At 52.2% G+C, this 18267-nt stretch overlaps 1 protein-coding gene across 3 annotated transcripts in view; it reads left to right on the top strand.

Annotated features, from left to right (window-relative positions):
- CHST15 (carbohydrate sulfotransferase 15) overlaps positions 1-16702 on the top strand; it is an 84856-nt gene extending 68154 nt beyond the window's left edge. For 2 of the 3 annotated variants that reach the window (XM_025396459.1, XM_025396460.1), the window contains exons 6-8: positions 2783-2939; positions 11727-11874; positions 14019-16702. In XM_025396459.1, coding sequence (XP_025252244.1) covers positions 2783-2939; positions 11727-11874; positions 14019-14209 — 496 coding nt within the window. In that variant the 3' untranslated portion in view covers positions 14210-16702. The remainder of the gene's footprint in view (positions 1-2782; positions 2940-11726; positions 11875-14018) is intronic. The other variant, XM_025396461.1, reaches the window with a different exon arrangement.
- The last annotated feature ends 1565 nt before the right edge of the window (positions 16703-18267 follow it).

Genomic DNA, 18267 nt, shown 5'->3' with positions numbered 1-18267 from the left:
AAACCACTCGCTCAAGACTTCCAAGAGGTGTCCTCTGTGGACATTGGCCGTGGATGAATTCTAGCGGGCTGTGTCAGAGGCACCCCATGTGCCAAGGCGGGCTACGGAGGTGGATAGCTTCTGGGCCTGTCCCTGAGAAATGCTGATCCCTGTATCATGACCTCAGTTAGAGGGGAGGGCGGTGGAGGAGGCACATTGGCAACAGACCCTGCTATAAGGGAGCACAGTTTTTGCAGGACAGTGTGTGGCTGAAGGTCTGGGTGTATTTGGAAGTATGGATGTCAGATACCCGGATGCATGGGTGCAGAAGGAGAGTCACAGGACAGACTCTCTTTCTTTCCTGTGATATGGGTGCAGATGGAGAGTCCCTGGAAAGAGGGGAAGCCAGGTTAGAGAAGCTGAAGGAATAGAAAGTATAGAGCTTCGAGGAGAGAGAAGCCTGACCCCGCAGAGCCATGTAGGCCACATTTTTCATAAGCCCGGTTTCACCCTTGATCCAGAGATGCAGGTGACACAGCGAAGGCTATGAATGTGTGAAGGGTTCTGGGAAGAGCCATGGGGCTCATGATGAGGTGTGTGTGCAAGAAGAGAGTGGGACATATGGCAGGAAGGTTGAAAACAGACAAAAGGGGCTGCAAGGAGAGAGAGAGGAGAAAAAAGAATAGGAAATTCACACCCTGAAAGTTCTGTTGAAGATAAAAACACTTTTTTTTGTTTTGTTTTGTTTTGTTTGAGACAGGGTCTCACTCCCATTGCCCAGGCTGGAGTGCAATGGCACGATCACGGCTCACTGCAGCCTCAACTTCCTGGGCTCAGGTGATTCTCCCACCTCAGTCTCCAGAATAGCTGGGACTACAGGCACGCACCACCATGCCTGGCTAATTTTTTGTATTTTTAGTAGAGACAGGGTTTCACTATGTTGCCTAGGCTGGCCTTGAGCTCCTAGGTTCAAGTGATCCTCTCACCTCGGCCTCCTAAAGTGCTCGGATTACAGGCATGAGCCACTGTGCCTGGCCCTGACATTTATTAAAATGGCAATGCAGGCCTTCTTCAGGACCATGGTAGTAGGTATAGGGACTGCCATGACAGTTTTCCAGTAGAGGAGAGAGACTCCGAATACAACTAGGAAAAGTAGGGATTTTAAAGCCGAGGCAGGTGGATCAGTTGAGGTCAGGAGTTCAAGACCAGCCTGGCAAACATGGTGAAACCCCATCTCTATGAAAAATACAAAAAAATTAGCCAGGTTTGGTGGGTAGGCGCCTGTAGTCCCAACTACTTGGGAGGCTGAGGCAGGAGAATCGCTTGAACCTGGGAGGCGGAGGTTGCAGTGAGCCAAGATCACGCAGCTGCACTGCAGCCTGGGCGACACATTGAGACTCCGTCTCAAAAAAAAAAAAAAGCCAGGAGCAGGGCGAGGGGGTTGGTGGCTGGAAAGTTACTAAGGGGAAACATCAAGGGGGAAGGGGTGGGGATTCCTGCTAAACCAACCCGATGGGATTCTTGCTGGAGACAGGCCAGGTGGCCAGGCACCTCCTGGAGGTGGTGGACCAGGAACCTGATTGGATAAGAAGGGTGATCAGTTATCAAGGGTGGGGGATTCTGGCTAAACCAGTGTAGCTGTGTCAACAAACAACATTTTGACAAATTTAGTTTAAAGATCTCCCTGGTGTTTATTAGCACGGTCCGTAAACAGGGCAGCATCCCATTCCTGTAATACGAAGGTGCTCCTGTGGACCCAGCCAGGTTCTGGCTTTATAGGCAGAAATGGGCTGAAGAAACAAAAACAGGGAACAGAGAGTGGATTGTTCATTTCAAAGTGACTTTCCTTCTAGGGTTAAAGCAAAGGGGACGTCTGACTGGTTGCTGTGAATCCCCTGGTTTTTGGAAACTGGCCCGTTCTAAGTTCAGTTCAATTACGTGGCACCTAGCACAGATGACTGTTCTGGCCTGTGCAGAAGCTCAGTCCAGAACAGTAGCCTCTCATAAAGTTTATTTAACAGCAGGATTCTTGGTAAAATAGGGTGATGCAGAGATGGATGTGGAGGTAGAAAAGTTGAGGTTTACTTGGGAGGAGGATACAGAGGAGCCCGAAGTGGGTCAAGGAAGACAACCAGTTCCTGTGCGGCAGCGATCTGCCATAGCGTGTGTGGTGTCTATGAACAGATCCATGTCCACAGGTAAACGTGTAAGTCTGCAGGTATTCACGTGCATATGTGGGGGTGCTTTTATATTGTGTTAAAAACGAGGTCCCTACCAACCTAGAAAGACACATTTCATCATTTTTTTTTTTTTCAATGTCAGGAATGTGTATGCAAAGGACTGGGAATTTCATGTGAAATTGTAATATTGCGAGAGCAACAGATGCTCTTTATTTTTGCTCCCTTCAGCAGAGCAGAGAGGAATGAGAAGGTGTATAAAATTTTCATGGCTTCTCTTTGCTAGTGTACCATTTTTGTAATCTGGTGTTGTTTGAAGCTCCCTGTTACTGTGAAAACAGAGGCTGCCTGAGATGACTAGAACGAGCAACAACAGAAAAGCGGCCGGTGGCTTGTGTGGGGCCAGTGTAGACATGTCTGGGTCTGGAAGAGCTTAGGTGACCACGAGAAGGGTGGGAGCTCCAAGGGATGAGGGAGGCGGCTCATCTGCAAGGGAAGGAAGAGGGGTGGTTGTGTTTCAATCAGGAAAACTGGATAATGTAATTGTACATTGATTTTCATTGTCACCCAAATGGTGTGATTGCACGTTCATGGGTGGTAAAAATATACATTTATTTTATTCACAGGTTGTACTCAGACTATCTCTACTTTGCAAGTTCGAATAAATCCGCAGACGACTTCCATGAGAAAGTGACAGAAGCTCTGCAGCTGTTTGAAAATTGCATGCTTGATTATTCACTGCGCGCCTGCGTCTACAACAACACCCTCAACAACGCCATGCCTGTGCGTATCCCCCCGAGCTGGCCCCCGGCAGAAGGAGCTGGTTTGTTGTTATTATGCAAGTGGCATTGTGGGCTTGGGTTTTAGCATAGGAACAGAGAGAAGCGTTTTAATGTGCAAATGCTGTTCCCCATTATTCATGGATGTAAAAGCTGAAAACTGATGGGCTCTTAGGCTGGCTCCCTGCCTTCTTCCCTGCTGGTCACCTGCCACCTCCCCCTCCTCCCTCAGCAGGAGAATGAGGGTGCGTTTAGGAAGATTACCATTTAGCAAGACACCCGGCAATTAGAATCGGCAGACGCGAGGACACCCGACTCTCAAATTGTCTTAAGAGCATTCTCTCGATCGGCGGATTGTTTTGTTGGTTTAAAAAATTACCCACCAATGATTTTCAATGCTTCTTTGACAGAGTCTCAGTTGAAAAATATTTTCGGTTGATTCCTCAATCGTATCTCTTGTTCTTCCTTCAGAACTATGTCTGTAAATTTCTAGCCTTTTTGAATGCTGTTAATCGTGAATTCAGCACCTTTTAGCCCTGGGATAGTTTTCCATGCTGGGCTCCCTGGGCTGGCTGTGTGCTTCAACAGCAGGGCTTATGCAGCAAGGCTAATGCCGCTGCCTGTTCCGGAGTGGCTTTACAATCCTTGCTCTGCTCAGCGTCTCGCATGGCAAGGCAGGAACAGGCCTGCTGTGGAATCTCGGAAGGCCCCAGGGTGGTGGGACTTCAGGCCTAGAGGCTCTGTCCCCTCTTTCTTATTACAGAGGCCGTCGGATCTGGGAGGCAGCATGCAGGGGCAGCGGGTGGGATTCCAGCCTGCCCTGTTGGACTTTGTAGTTTGGTAAGGAAGATGCCACAGGGACACAGGTACCCCAGAGTCTGCTCTGGTGCCAGGTGGGAGGAGTGCACTTTGGAACCAGCCATTGGTGTGGATCAGGTTTCTAGCTTGGCCATTTGCTGGCTGTGTGACTCTAGGCAGTTGTCTCAGCCTCTCTGAGACTCAGTTGCTTTGTCACACAATGGGGTAATAATACTGCTTTACCAGGCCGTTGTAAGGATTAGAGAGCTATGAGTCTGTCTTGCATTCCTGCATTCATTCTTGCCACTATGTTCCCTGCATGGTGCTGAGTCCTGGGGCCACAGCAGTGCCAGGACAGGTGTGGTCCTTGCCTTCCTGTGCAACTGGCAGGGAGAGAAGATGGAGGCTGGGCAGGGAGCTCTGGCCACCAGAGAACCACCTGAGAACAGGGCATCAGGCAGGTTCTTAGGAGAGGGAATGTCTGTGCTGAGGCCCGAAGGAGAGTTGGCCAGGGAACTGAGAGCAGCGTGTGCAAAGGCCCAGTGGTCAGCACCACCTACCATGCAGAACACAGCCAGCCGTGTGGTGTGGGAGATGGGGGCACTGAGGGAGGGGGCTTGAGTGTGTGGCACGTGGGGCCGCACCCCCAGGACTTAGTGAGCCTCAGAAGAAGTCTAGACTTCACCCTGAGAGAGATGGGACCCCTCGGAGGGTTTTAAGCGGAGGATAGTGTAGGAGTGGAAAAGGAATATCTCACTACTATGTTCATGGCTGAGGCACCTGTAATAAAAGACTAAAGCAAGAAAGCACACATACTTGTTTAACGTAAGTTTCATGTAACACGGGAGGGAGCCTTCATAAGGAAACGGAGACCCGGAGAAACGGGAAACCTGTGTGTGTTTGTGCTTGGGTTTGATGAAGAGAGCAGTCGGGCACAGGGCTATGATTGTCAAAGGGGGAATGACCCAGTGGCTCTGCGGCCACCGTCACAGGGGACACAGGGTCTTGGAGAAACTTTATTTGTGTGTGGCTTGGCCAGCACAGCTTGTCGACCCAGCTTCGTGACCCAGAACTGCTCTCACCTGTGATTCTTGGCCCTGGACCCCTATGGAGTGAGTCTGAGAGAACAGGCAGGGCAGCCCACCTGGCGATCTGAGGGCTGGGGCTGGCAGGAGGAAAGGGGCGCCGGGCGTGACGCCTCAAGGTGGGGTTGTGGTTTCTTCCAGCACGATCACGATGCTGAGCACAGAGGGGTGCCCAGCGTGTGCTGACAGACACAAATCAAGTTGTAGCTGTGACTCAGGCCAGGCCCATTTTGTGCCACATCTACACTTTCCTGCTGCAGGTGGCTCTTCCATCCTGCAGGCCCCACATGGAGGACCCTCAGTCCTGGCATAAACAGTAATCGCAGCAGCTAAGAGCCAGGGCTGTCATGGGTCACATGCCGAGGTGGCACGCACATCGGGGAACATGCTCGCGGACTGCGTTTCCCCATCATCCCAGCATGCCTGATTCAATCCACCCACAAGTCCTTTTCCCTCTTTCTCCCAGTTATTTCTAGAGAGCTCCACTGTTCTGCCACCCTCTGCTACTGCCCTGATTCAGCCACTGGCCCTTTCATTGCAACCCCCACCTGCACAACATCCCTCTCTCTGGGAGGCAGCCCCTCCCCAGACCCCTTCTCACCTTGATCCGTTGCACCAGGCATCTTTCTGAAATGCCAAACTGCCATCACTATTGATGGGGTTCAGGGCACACTGCTCCAAAATACAACAGCTTGGCATTTGAGAAAACAGCAGAAACAGGAAGGCCACCCTTGCCTCCCTGTCCCCTCCTCCCCGAAGCTGGCCGTAAAACGCTCAGAGCAGAGGTGCCCTCCCTGTACGTCCTCATCTCTGAAGATCTGGGGGCACAGAGGCGAATCTGAACAGACAGGCCTGGTTGTGTCTCCCCCAGTGCGTGACCACTAGATAATTCCCCCTTACAGGGGTTCGTGGCTCCGAGCTCACTTCTTTGGCTGGCACTCACCCTCTCACTTAATCAGCCAATATTTATAAATGCAAAGCAAAGAGAGGAAATTCCCCAGCATTATTAAATGATATAATTTGAAATCCTAAACAACTGTAATTATGAACAAAATTTGTGACGTCGTCAGGAGACTGTCTCCAGGTGAATTTAAAGCACGTCTTGGGGGGATTCGCCTACTTTAGTGTGGGAAGTGAGGGTGCACCTTTGTCCCTCGAGGGTCAGGTGGTGCAGGCCTCCGCCAGGAATGGATCTTGAGGGAAAAGTCCAAGGAAAATCCAAGAGGAACCAAATAGGAGTGTTGTCCTGTCTATGATAGGGGCCTCGTTTAAGGGAAGGAAGAGCTTGATGCACGACCTTCAAGGCTTGTCTGAGGCCAGCACCCTGACTGAGGGAGGGATGAGAAGGAGGAAGGCATTGGTGGTTCCTGGCCCCATCCGGCCAGGTGACCCTGTTTGCCTGGCCCCCTTCTCTGCCCAAGTGCCTTCTGGTAGACAAGAGCCACCAGATGGAGCCTGCCGAGGAGGCTATGTGTGCTCGTCAGAGTATGGATGGGAAGTGATGGATTCAGCTAGTGTAGACTCAGCATCAGCCTGGCACTAAACCTTAACACAGGCCCTTGCATGCCTGGGGCGTCCTACTGGGACAACTGAGGCTCAGGGAGGCAGCCTTCCTCTGGAGTCACAGCCAGTAAGCAGAGGATATAGGACCCAAAGCTAGGCCTTTTAACCCAGCTTCCCCGAGACGTGTGTTTGGCCTCAACATTTCCCCAACGGTCTGATCTTCAGTGGTTGCTACTCGGCACCCATGGCGTGGCAGGCCCTGGTCCAAGAGAGAAGGTGCAGCACGGTGCTGTGACCAGTTGTGTGCTTGGAATGAGGCATGTGTCCGTCCCCACCTTGGCATTTCTACCACATTGTGCCTTTTGAAACTTTCTCCTGTTCATTCTCCTGCGTGACTCTCGTAACAAACCCGATGGGTGGGTGGGAAGACAGGAGTCAGTCAGTGTCACTGTCAGCAGATGAGGAGAGCGAGGGGCAAGATATCCAGCTAATGTGGTCGCAGAAGGGGCCAAAGCCCTCTGCTGCGGCCCTGGGACCACTGAGTTCTCTCTGCAGGAGACTGCCTGAAAAGGACTGGGAAAAGTGGGGTAGGTGTGGGCTTTGCACTGGGGACTCCTAGGAGGAAGCGGCTTAAGCTGGGCTGGGTTTTGATGGGCAAGGAGAGGCAGGGCAGGGGGAACTCCTGACCCGAGGCACAGTTTATTTTAATAGCTTTAAATAGTGTTTCTTGCTGCAGAAGAGCGAATATTTAATATGCATGTGCAATCTGCATGCTACCGTGCACTTTGTACCACGTAGAGCGTGCTGACCCCCATCCAGTGCCCTGGGGCCAAGCACTTGGACACTTTCTCCCACACAGAAGGGAGGGTGTGCCCCTGCCCTCCTGCTCCAGGTCGACACTCCGACTGAACTTAAGAGCGCTGCTGAACCTGAGCCATAAGTTCGTGGGCGCCATCGTGATCCTCCCCGTGTTGTGTATGCTTGAATCTTTCTGATAAAAGGTTTCTGAAACTCCATCTGTGTGAGGCGAAAGGGATCTAACCTTTATTCTTTACTGCCAGCCCCTGTCCCAGGTCCTTTCACTGCATCGTCTCATTAGAGATCCCCTGAAATCCATCCCTGCTTCACAGATGGGAACACTGAGGCCCACAGAGGTGAATCCTCCCACCAATAGCTGTTATCAGGCAGGCTCAAGGGTCAGTCCTGGGTCTGCTGGCCTTTGACACTCAGGGAGTTTTTGCCTTCCCTAGCTGGCTCCTAAAAGCAAAGGGTTTTGCTGCCAGGAGGCCTGGGCTTTTATGTTCAATTTTGTGTTTTGCTGAGGGTGACAAGACAGTAGCTTAGCGGGTGCCTCTGGTCAAAGGAGATCCCCAGGGGCAGGCTCAGTGGACAGGAGGGATGTAGCAGTAACAGATTGTCCCTTAATCTTCTCTTCAGTCCCTGGAGAGCTCACACGTCAGAGAAAGAGCCACGAAATCGGAAACGCTCCTCATAGAGGTGAATTTTCATTTCTGGGAGAAGCCAGTTTCCCTCCAGCTGTGAATCCCAGCCCGGCCACAGCCCTGGGAGGGCAGCTTTGTGAGGCACCCCAGGCCCTGGCACACCCTGCTGGAGTCATTCACCACCTTCCTGTGGCACCCAGACGCAGGGGCAGCACAGACCCCTCTGCCTCTGGCCAGCCCCCGCCACTGTTCTGCAGCACACCCTACCCTGGGGGTGCTCAGAGGGGCCAGTGCGCCTGCCTCAGAGCAGGGTCCCGAGAAGCCTGGTGCCTGGATGAGCAGCAGCCACAGCCCCTGGGAACTTGTCAGAAATGCAAACGCTCTGCCAGCCCCAGACCTCCTGAATCAGAAACTCTGGGGACAGGGCCATGGTCTGTTTCTCAGGCCCTCCAGGTGGGTGTTTGTGGGCTCCGGTTGGAGAGCCACCAGGGCTCTTGTCACCACTCTCTCCTTCTTGCCCTCTGGGGTTGGGGAGACTTACTCCAGGGCTTGCTTTACTCTGACGGTCTTCTCTTTCTACCCACTCCTTTTCTCCACTGCGTGCATCACAAGGTGATCGCTGAAGTCTGTTTCTTTACCAGTTGAGCTCTGTCTCCACGAGTTTGCAGCCTCCCTGAGGCCAGGGCCACTTCTGTTAGCAGCACATCACCATTGCCTAGCAGGGTGCCTGGCACATGGTGGCACGAGCTCAGCTTATTTGCCAAATGAATGAATGGGGATTAGTGGGGAGGCTGAGTGGGAACTCCCAACTGAAATCCCTAGCAGGGGATGGAGAGGCTTGGCCAGGTACCTGTCTGGGGAGAAGAGGGGACTGGGACTGTGCTCAGCTCAGCCTCGGATCTCGGTGGGGATTGCTCTTCCCTGGGGCCCTGCATGGGGGACAAGCTCCATGTGCACAGGTGACCTGGCTTCGGGTCCTGGCTTCAAGGGTATTGGCCACCGACCCCGGGTAGCCCCCTGCCCTGCCCTGCACCTTCATGTTTCTATCGATGAATCGGCTGGCGCAGTTAACTTCAGAGGCTTCTCGCAGCTCTGATGTTTTCTAATTTTAAGCACATTGGGCACTTGCCCTAAATACCCTTTTTCTTTTTGTTCTATTTTGATTCTCTGTCCTATACTGGGAAAAGGTGAGGGAAAACAGTCTGCTGGGGGCTGTCTTTGTCCTGTCTTCATGGTGCATATGGTTGCAGTAGTGATACTGCCTGCACCAGAAACTGTCACTTCAGGTGACCGCACTCCCCCTCCCTGGCACGGGGGCTGGGGGTTGGGGTGGGAATTGAGGGGACTTTGGGGTGGATGGATCAGAGGGAAGGCACAAAGCGGGAGGGGAGCTAGCCCCCGGAGAAGCAGCCAAGTGCCTGGAGGCCTTCCCCGCGCGCAGCCCCTGCGGTTTCCTCTGTTCCTCCCCTTCCTGGCTCAGCGCCGCCTGCTGAGGAGGACCATGCTGCGGTGCAGGCCTGTGTCCACCTGAGACCACTCAGGGGGCTTTCACGAGGATGGGCACAAACGAGGTTTCAGAGAGCTGTCAGGGGCAGGTGCCCAGCCAGGTGCTCGGCAGGCCACAGCTGCTCTAAAACACCCCAGCTTGCCACAGACACCTGGCTGCTTTCCTTCTGGAAAGTTCTCCTGTTGAAAGGCACGTTCTCTGGAAAAGAAAAACCTCATCAGACTGGTCTCCCCTACGAGGGACGGCCTACAAGCCTGCCAGGGAGAGAATTGAAAAGCCCCGGGAGGCCGGTGACTTAACGGCGAGATGGTCTCGTCATGATTCGTCTGCGTTGGAGGCGACACGCATGTTTATTTCCGAGACTGGCACGTTCTCATTTTCTCTTTAGCTTCGGCCCAGCTTGAGGTCTTTTTTTTCTGAGCTGGCATGTGAGGTAGCAACAAAGTGTGGGTTGGAAACAGCTAATGAATTTTGAAGGCAACTTATCCACTCTAATTGCTTTTCTTCCTCCCCATCCTCCTCCATGGTTAGAAAAATAATGAAATGGGAAAAGAATAGTTAGCATCTGTACATATTTTGCCCAATCTTTCATTGTCTTATTGTTAACACTGTATTCGGCATTTGCACCCGAGAACCATGTTGAGGGCCAGAGTGCAGGCTTCGCAAGGATGGGATGGTGGAGAAGCCACAGTCCCTGCCCTCAAGGTCAAGGTCCAGGTCAAGTTGGGCAGGAAAGGAAATGTGACATGAGAGTGTCTGCCTAAAAAATGGGAACTCCAGAGAGGAGCCTGGGGAGCCGGGAAGTGCTGCATATATGAGAGGATGAGCTGGAAGTTTAAGCCAGGCCCAGAACATTCTATACATAGAAAGCCATGGAAGCTTTAAGCAGGGCTGGCTGTGGCTAGCTCACTGCTTTGGAAAGCCCATGCTGGTGTCAGTGTGCAGATGGGAGTGCAGGGGAAGGAGGACCAGCCAGGAGGCTGTATCAGCTTCAGGCAGCTGTAGATGGGGCACAAACAAAGGGAGTGGTGTGAACTGGGGAGAGATGGGAGATGAGAAGTTCTGTGCAGATACAGATAGGCAGAGCAGGGTCCCTGGGCACTTGGAGAAGGGGCAAGGGGAGAAGTCCTGGAGAAGGGGGCCTCAGCGAAAGAGGAAGAGGCTGTTTTTTTTGTTTTTTTGTTTTGTTTTGTTTTGTTTTTGTTTTTCCTGGAAGCTTTGCTAAGAGTTTAGGGTGAACTGTGGAGTTAGAGGAAACTGTTCCCAAGACTGCTGTCACTTCTGACACCAGTTGCAAGTTCAGGAGAGATATTCCCCAACCCACCTTCAGGTTCTGTAATTTTCCAGAAGGATTCTCAGAACACACTGGAGGCTATTACGCTCTTGATTATGATTTATTACAGGGAAAGGATGAAGATTAAAATCAGCCAAGGGAGAGGAAGTGCAGGGGGCAGAGTCCGGGAGGGGCCCACATGCGGAGCTCTGGGTCCTTCTCTCCCTGTGGAGTCATGGACGGTGTTAGTGCCACTGGCCATGGTATGTGACAATCCTTGGGGAGTATTGCCAGGCCAAGCCTTGGGGGCCAGGCCTTTTACTGGGGCTCCATCACATGCAGCTCCTGTGGCTGACCTTTAGTCTCCAGTCCTATTAGAGTCAGGACTGATACCATGTGGCCCAAGGCCCCATCATAAAGCACAGTGTTAGCCTGCCTATGACCAAAACCCCCAGGCCAACCAGGACACTTCTGTCTGGTAGGATGTCCAGGGGCCTAGAGATCACCCCCCAGGAGCTGAGGGAAAGGCCAGAGTTCTCTTAGAATAGAGTGAAATCTTTACCACACAGCTTGCAGCAAGGCTTGAGAGAAGGAACAGAAGGGTGAAGACCCAGGAAATGGGTACTAGAAAGTAGAAAGGACTTAAATAGAAACATCCTCCTGTGGACTTGGTTCAGTGCTGATTAGATGCTGATTTACACACACCCTCACAGTCAAGGATGTTCCTCTGGCATCAGGCATTTGGCTCTTCACTCATCTAGGTTGTCTTTGGGGTGTCTGTGGTTGATTTTTCACAGCCCATTGTGTGCTGGGCATAGAGGTCACACTGGGAACAGAGAAATAGCCAGGATATTGTGCAAAGAACATGCGCACCATTGTGGCCACAACCTTGACGTCTTCCCTGCACTTCAGTCCTTACCTGTGAAATGGAGGCATGCAGCTACCCACAGGGTGTTGTGAGGATTAAATGCAACCCCTAATATAGGAATTCTTTGCACATGTAGCACAAAACCCCCTGTAAAGAAGCAAGAACACCTTGTGTTAAAATCCAGCTTCTGAAAGTAACTTTGCTAGGATAACTCTTTTGTGGTATCCTAGTGAAATGCCATACCACTTTTGGAAAAGTACCCTATGGTGTTGGGGCAACTGCTCCTGAAATAATGCCCTTCTTCTGTGGTCCTAGGTGAGGCTCCAGGTCGGGCTCTATGCTGTGTACCTTCTGGACTGGCTCAGTGTTTTTGACAAGCAACAGTTTCTCATTCTTCGCCTGGAAGATCATGCATCCAACGTCAAGTACACCATGCACAAGGTCTTCCAGTTTCTGAACCTAGGTATGAGTGTGGTGCTTAGACTGATGGGGCAAAGCATGAGCTCTGTGGACCTATTCTGGGAGTCCTCTGGGGCAAATGCAGACCTGGTCAGCTGGGTAGGAATGGGCTGAGCTGGGAGACCTGGGGATGCCCTCCAGGAGGCCTGTTAAGTACCATTTATTGAGCACTAGCTGTACACAGGTCATTGTGCACAGTATGGTGAGGGATTCTCTGGAGAGGAGGAGATAGTTTCCCTTCTGGGAACTTATAGTCTAGTGAAGGCAGAGGAAGAGGCCATAGCTCACCTAACTGAATGACAGGTAGGGTGCCATGGGGAAGGTCAGCACTGTCATGTAAGGTACGTGCTGATGGTTTGGGATCCCAGCTACTGCAGGGATGAGAAAGCCTTCATGGAAGGAAAGGGCCTGAGAGCTGAGCTTTGTATGACCAACAGGATGTCACCGGGGAGCTGGAGCAGAGGACATGGGGCTTGGAGGAGGGAACAGACAGATCATTGCATCATCTTGGGTATTCTGGGAAATTCCTGGAGTCACAGCCATGTGGCTGAGTTTTGGCTGCTGGTCATGGGTGCTGGGCCCCTGGGTCATGACCACCTGCCCTCAGCTTGTGGATACCAGCGCCCCCACGGGCCTGAGAGTCACTTTGTGGTGACAGGCCACACTGCTGACTGTGGTGATGGCTGGCAGAGGCATGTGCTGGCAGAGTGAGGGCTGCCCATGTGGACGGGGCACCCAGGGATGGCTTGAAAGGCTGAACAGGCTCAGAACAAGCTGCCCTCCTTCCCAGAACACCTCCTGCAGCTCTGACTGATGGTCTTGCCCGGGAACTTGGTTAATTGAGTGTTTCTGGAAATATATCTGCCTGCCACTGGGACTTGGACCCTTTGATCATTTGATTTTGTTTCTCCTTTTTTTGGAGAGCTGGTAATGTGATGGAGTTGGATGAGTTCTTTCCCTTCCAAGGCTTAGACTCATCTTTCTTTGATTTGACCACATGTTGTCTCTGTCCCATTAATGAGCTTGTCTTTTGTCCCCAAGATGGATAGTAAGGCCAATTCTGTATCTCATATGGCCCCAGGATGCTGGGATGTGCTTTTTCTGTATATGGGCTAAGGACTTTGGCCAGATCCCAAGAGCCTTGGGTAAAGAGGCTTGAGCAGTGATGGGTTACACTAAGAAGCTGTGGCGCAGAGGGGTGGGCGTGAGGGTAACTGACAACCTCTGCCGACCTGTTTCAGGGCCTCTCCTCACTCCAGAGGGCGGGGCATGGGGGTGACTGACAGCACCTGCCAGCCTGTTCCAGGGCCTCTCCTCACTCCAGAGGGCGGGGCGTGGGGGTGACTGACAACCTCTGCCGGCCTGATCTAGTGCCTCGCCTCACTCCAGAGGGCGGGGCGTGGAGGTGACTGACAGCCCCTGCCGGCCTGTTCCAGGGCCTCTCCTCACTCCAGAGGGCGGGGCGTGGGGGTGACTGACAACCTCTGCCGGCCTGATCTAGTGCCTCTCCTCACTCCAGAGGGCGGGGCGTGGGGGCGACTGACAGCCCCTGCCGGCAGACCTCTCCTCACTGATCTCCTTGCTGCAGATGGAGGTTCACCCCGTGGGGGCTCTGGGTACAGGTGGCCTCCTCCCCACCCTCCAACCTATGGCCACTTCACAGCAAGACGCACAGGGTGAAACTGCAGGCCCAGGGCCCTTGGCATGAGCAGCCTGAAATAGAAACGATGATGGCGGAATTCCAGAGGGCTGCTGAGCAGGAAAACTGAAGCCCATGGGCTGTGCCCGGCAGGCTGCACGTTCCTCCAAGGATGGGTTGACACCCATGGAGAGCAGCCCACCAAGGGCAATTGGAAGGGAATCCTTGAGGTCAGCCTCAGACGCTGTATCATCATTAAATGCCAGCTGGGCTCCCCCGTGGGTGGGCATCCTGCACCCGCCACAGAATTTCTTTGCAATTTCCTAATGGTATTTCCACTTTCCTCAGTGCTTCCAAAATGGATCCAGCCAAAGAATTTTAATCCCCAAATACATTCTTCTTAAAGGAATATCCTGTCTGAATACGAAGCATAGCTGGGATTTTTGCAAAGTCCCTTTTACTTCCTGCCATGCCTCCTGCCTTACGGGACGCCTCTTCTTTCATTCTAGGGCCCTTAAGTGAGAAGCAGGAGGCTTTGATGACCAAGAGCCCCGCCTCCAATGCACGGCGTCCCGAGGACCGGAACCTGGGGCCCATGTGGCCCATCACACAGAAGATTCTGCGGGATTTCTACAGGCCTTTCAACGCTAGGCTGGCGCAGGTCCTCGCTGATGAGGCGTTTGCGTGGAAGACGACGTGAGAGCTGAACTGTTGCTGCACGTGCTGGGCCCGCCAATGCCGTCATCACCAGGATTTTACAAATCTCTTTGCAGGGAACTGTTTGACTCATGGTATGGAAAACCCCAGGACTCCGCCACTCTAGGCACACATAAAGTATAACCATTTTGGAATTTCTTTTGTGATGTTCAAGAGCTCAGCAATGGACCCCTCACAGAGCTCCTGTCTGAGGCCAGTGGAGACCCCATTTCTCAAGAATTCAGCTCTGCTCCGAGCGTCCTGGAGCTTGGGGATGCAGCCAGCTGACCCTGCACTGGGTGTGGAGAGAACACCTAGGGAAGGCAGCCCAGCGCTGCCCGCCTCCGCCTTCTGGCGAGCCTCAGTCTGGGTTCTGAGTCAGCACGCCAGAGGTCATGCCACAGGGCTGGCTGGAACTTACACTTCACGTTCCCTTTTTTCCCCCTAGAGATGGGGTCTCGCTGTGTTGCGCAGACTGTCTATATTCAATGGCTATCTTCACAGGTGTGATCATATCACATTCACTTCTGAAACGCTTGTTGGGATCGCTAAGCTCACTGGGACAGAGAACCGCAGTCTTTCGAGAATGGAGGCTCTTCATTTTTTTTTCTCCTTTACTCCAAAGTCAGCCCTCTAGTTTCTTCAGATGTAAACCCTGTTAACGTCACTGTTTCCAAAAGGAAAAAAATCAGTCAGTTTTTGGCAGCACCTTCATCTCTCTGACCTCCTCCTATTCTGTCCTTGTGGACTTTACTTATGTTTAACCTAGAAAATGAATACATTGAAAACAAAACCACTTTCTGCATTTAACCAGTCCTGGCTCTCTCTCTCTGCTGCCTCTTTATATGTCAAGAAATTCAGTTTATAATTGGAAGGGAAATTTTTGCTGTTAATGCCAGAATGAGCAACCCGAAGGAATTGAACACTTCATGGAAAATGTAGGTAATTCAAGCCCTCATCAGGTTTACAAGATCATCAGAGAAACAGAGGATTTTAATTTTCAGTTCTGGCCGGCTACAGGCTCCATTTCTCCGCCTTCCCATTGGAAAACGTTTATTTCCACATTCTCCACTACGTGTGGTCAAAGTTCCTCGCCCAGCAAGGGACTATAGATACCCATGTCCCAATTCCGAAACACAATGCATAAGCTGAACTTGGGCTGAACGTGGCGTGTTGAGATTTGGGATGAGGTTTCTAAGAGTCGTGTTCTTCATGGAATTTTCCAGGCTACTTGGCAGCTTGGTTTACCGATGGATGGGCAAGAGATCTTGTCATTTCTTGGCAGTCACGGGCAAGATTGAAGAGAAGACTTGAGCATCCTTGGCAACAGCCCAGGTGGGACCTGGATGAAGCTTTGCACTCAAGTGTTGTCAAGGGAAGCTTCCTGTGAACCAAAGTTCTCAGGCCAAGGTCTCGTCCACCAAAGCCAGAAAGTGCAAGCACCCGTCTACCCAGCCCTAACTTGCATGTGTGAGACAGACCGGGCTTTAGGGGTAGGAGGATCTGCAATCGCTCAGCCGTCCCCTGGTGCTGTTGTCTTTCTGCCATCAGGGAAGGGACACACAGCCCATTTGAAGGTGTGCAGAGGGCTCTGAGCACCAGGATGGCCGGGAGCTGTTCCTGCTACTGAAGGAGCTGTGTGTCCCGAACTCCCACTTGCAGGGACAGTCCCCACCTTCTCTATAGCCAGCACTGGGAGCAGCCGCCAGCAGGGAAATCTGGTCTGAGCACAAGGATGCTTTAGGGAGAGATCCCTTCAGTGTGTGTGTGTATTTATTTGCAGTACTCTGTGTGTGTGTGTGTGTGTGTGTACTCGCACGTGTGGGTGAGTGCGTCTTCTGAGTGAGTTCTGTTCAGTTCCAGTTGCTAATGAGGCTCCTCCGCTCTGGACACAACCCTTTTATAGATTAATTTCTCTGCCAATTAACTTGTCATTTTCAGTACATATTTTACTATTCCACACCAACCATAATTATAACAAGGGATTTTTCTTATGCACTCCTATGCATGTGAATAACATGTGGTGTAATTCTGCTTCTTACAGAAGTATTACTGAAGGTATTATTTCCAATATTATTTGGTTTATTATGCGGATCTTTTTTATATATGCAGTCCCATCCCTTCTGTGCCAATCAATGCCATCCAGACATGGTTTTTCCCTCCAGGGGCCTTTCTCCAGAGGGCACTTCTGCTGCCTCTGCTTCCTCTCGTTCGAGGCCCGGCTCTTGCTGACAGGATAGGTTCTGTTCTGGGCGGTGGTTCTCGAGCCTGCCATTCAAAACCAAAGTGAATTAGAGCATTTCTCATAACATGGTATTGAAGTTCCTTTTTGTTCTCAAAAGCTGTGTACCAGACTGTGTTAAATTGTACTCCCTTAGTCCTGTAAAGTATGTTCAGTAAATCGCAGTTACACTGTACTTTTATTAATATTTAACATAATTAAAGATGGACCCATGTGAGTGACGCCTGTGGAGCGGGTGCTCTTCCTCTGCAGCCAGGCTCTTCCTGGGGCGTGAATGAATCACAGTGGTTTAGTGTCGGACCTGCTCGACTTGTGCAGGCTCTGTGTAAAGGGGAGTTACAGCTGTGCTGGCTGCTGCGAGATGAGGTGTGATCGTGCTAGCAACAGGCAGAAGAAAACTCAAGACCAGAGAGAAAAGGATTCAGATGTTAGCAGGGACTCCCCGTGCGAGTCCTGTTGGGGTGTGAGTCAGGGTGGGAGGTCCGGCCCAGCCCACGGTCAGGCCTAGCATTGTCTTCAGACCTTCCAATTTGAAGGTTGGGTGACCACAGGCCTCATTCCGGTGGCCTGCCTGGTCCCCGGCAGCTGTGAGTTTGAGACCCCTGGTGTCTGTGGCACGTGTCCTTATCGCTGAGGAGGTGGTGTGCACTCAGCTGGGGCAGCCAGGAAAAAAAGATCACAAACAACAGAAACTGTTTTTCTCAGTCCGGAGACCAAAGGCCTGAGATCAAGGTGCTGCAGGTGCTGCAGGGCTCGTTTCTCTGGGGGTCTCTCTCCTTGGCTTGCTGATGGCTGATGCTCTCTGTGTGTTCGTGTGGCCACACACACACGGCCCTGCTGCCTCTTCCTCTCCTTGTAAGGACACCAGTCAGAGGGGATGAAGGCGCACTCTGACAGCCTCATCTTAACCTCATCACCTCTTTAAAAAACTTTGTCTGCAAATGCAGTCACATTCTGAGGTACTCGAGATTGGGACTTCAACATATGAATTTGAGGCACACTTTTCAGCCCATACAGAGGGGACATCTCAGGCTTAGGGCTCTGGAAGCTGGGCCATCCTGAGCACAGCGTGGACCCTGGTGGGTCCCCCAGTTCTGGGCAGACCTTCCTGGGGGACCCTTTCTCCCCAGCACCGCCTCCCACGGTGGTGTGTTGAGGTTGGGGGCTGGTGTGTCCAGGCTGGAAATAGGGAAGACCCCATCTTTTCCTGCCAGCGTCAGGAATGGCTTTACCCAGCAGGGAATGGAGGACAGGTGGGAGTCAGGAGCAGAACAGCTGGGGTGCATCTTTGAGGGCTGAGGGCACGACTTCCCTCCCTTTCAGATTTCCTCTGAAAGCCTCTCCCGTGAGGCCACCCACTCCCCACCGAGAAACCAGCTCTCGGGAAGGATCCTGATGAGCACGCCTCTTCCCCACAGTGACCCTATTTGGGGACTGAAGCAAAGGCTGTGCTCCAGGTGGAGGAACTCCAAGGATCCCTGAGTGTGGAGACAGGGATTGTGTGGGTGGCTATTTTCCTGTTACTCCAGAAATCTCACCCTCCAGACAGCTGTGCTGCCTATGGTGCGGTGGATCCCAGGGGGACTGATCGGAAAACATCACTGTTAAATCGGGTTTTCCCAGCACTTCACCGGGCAGGGTTCTCTGCGGAGCAGCAGAGACAGAGCAGGTTCCGTGGGGCAGACGCTGCATTAGCTGGAGCAGCCTGGGAGCTTCGTGAGTTTGTGTTGCTATAAAGGAGTACCTGAGGCTGGAAATTTATAAAGGAAAAAAGGCTTGTTTGGCTCACAATTCTGCTGGCTAAGGATTAAGCATCAGGT

Source organism: Theropithecus gelada, chromosome 9, assembly GCF_003255815.1.
Source record: "Theropithecus gelada isolate Dixy chromosome 9, Tgel_1.0, whole genome shotgun sequence".
Taxonomy (NCBI): Eukaryota; Metazoa; Chordata; class Mammalia; order Primates; family Cercopithecidae; genus Theropithecus; species Theropithecus gelada.
Note: the sequence above shows the minus strand (reverse complement) of the source record. Positions and strands in the feature narration are given on the sequence as shown.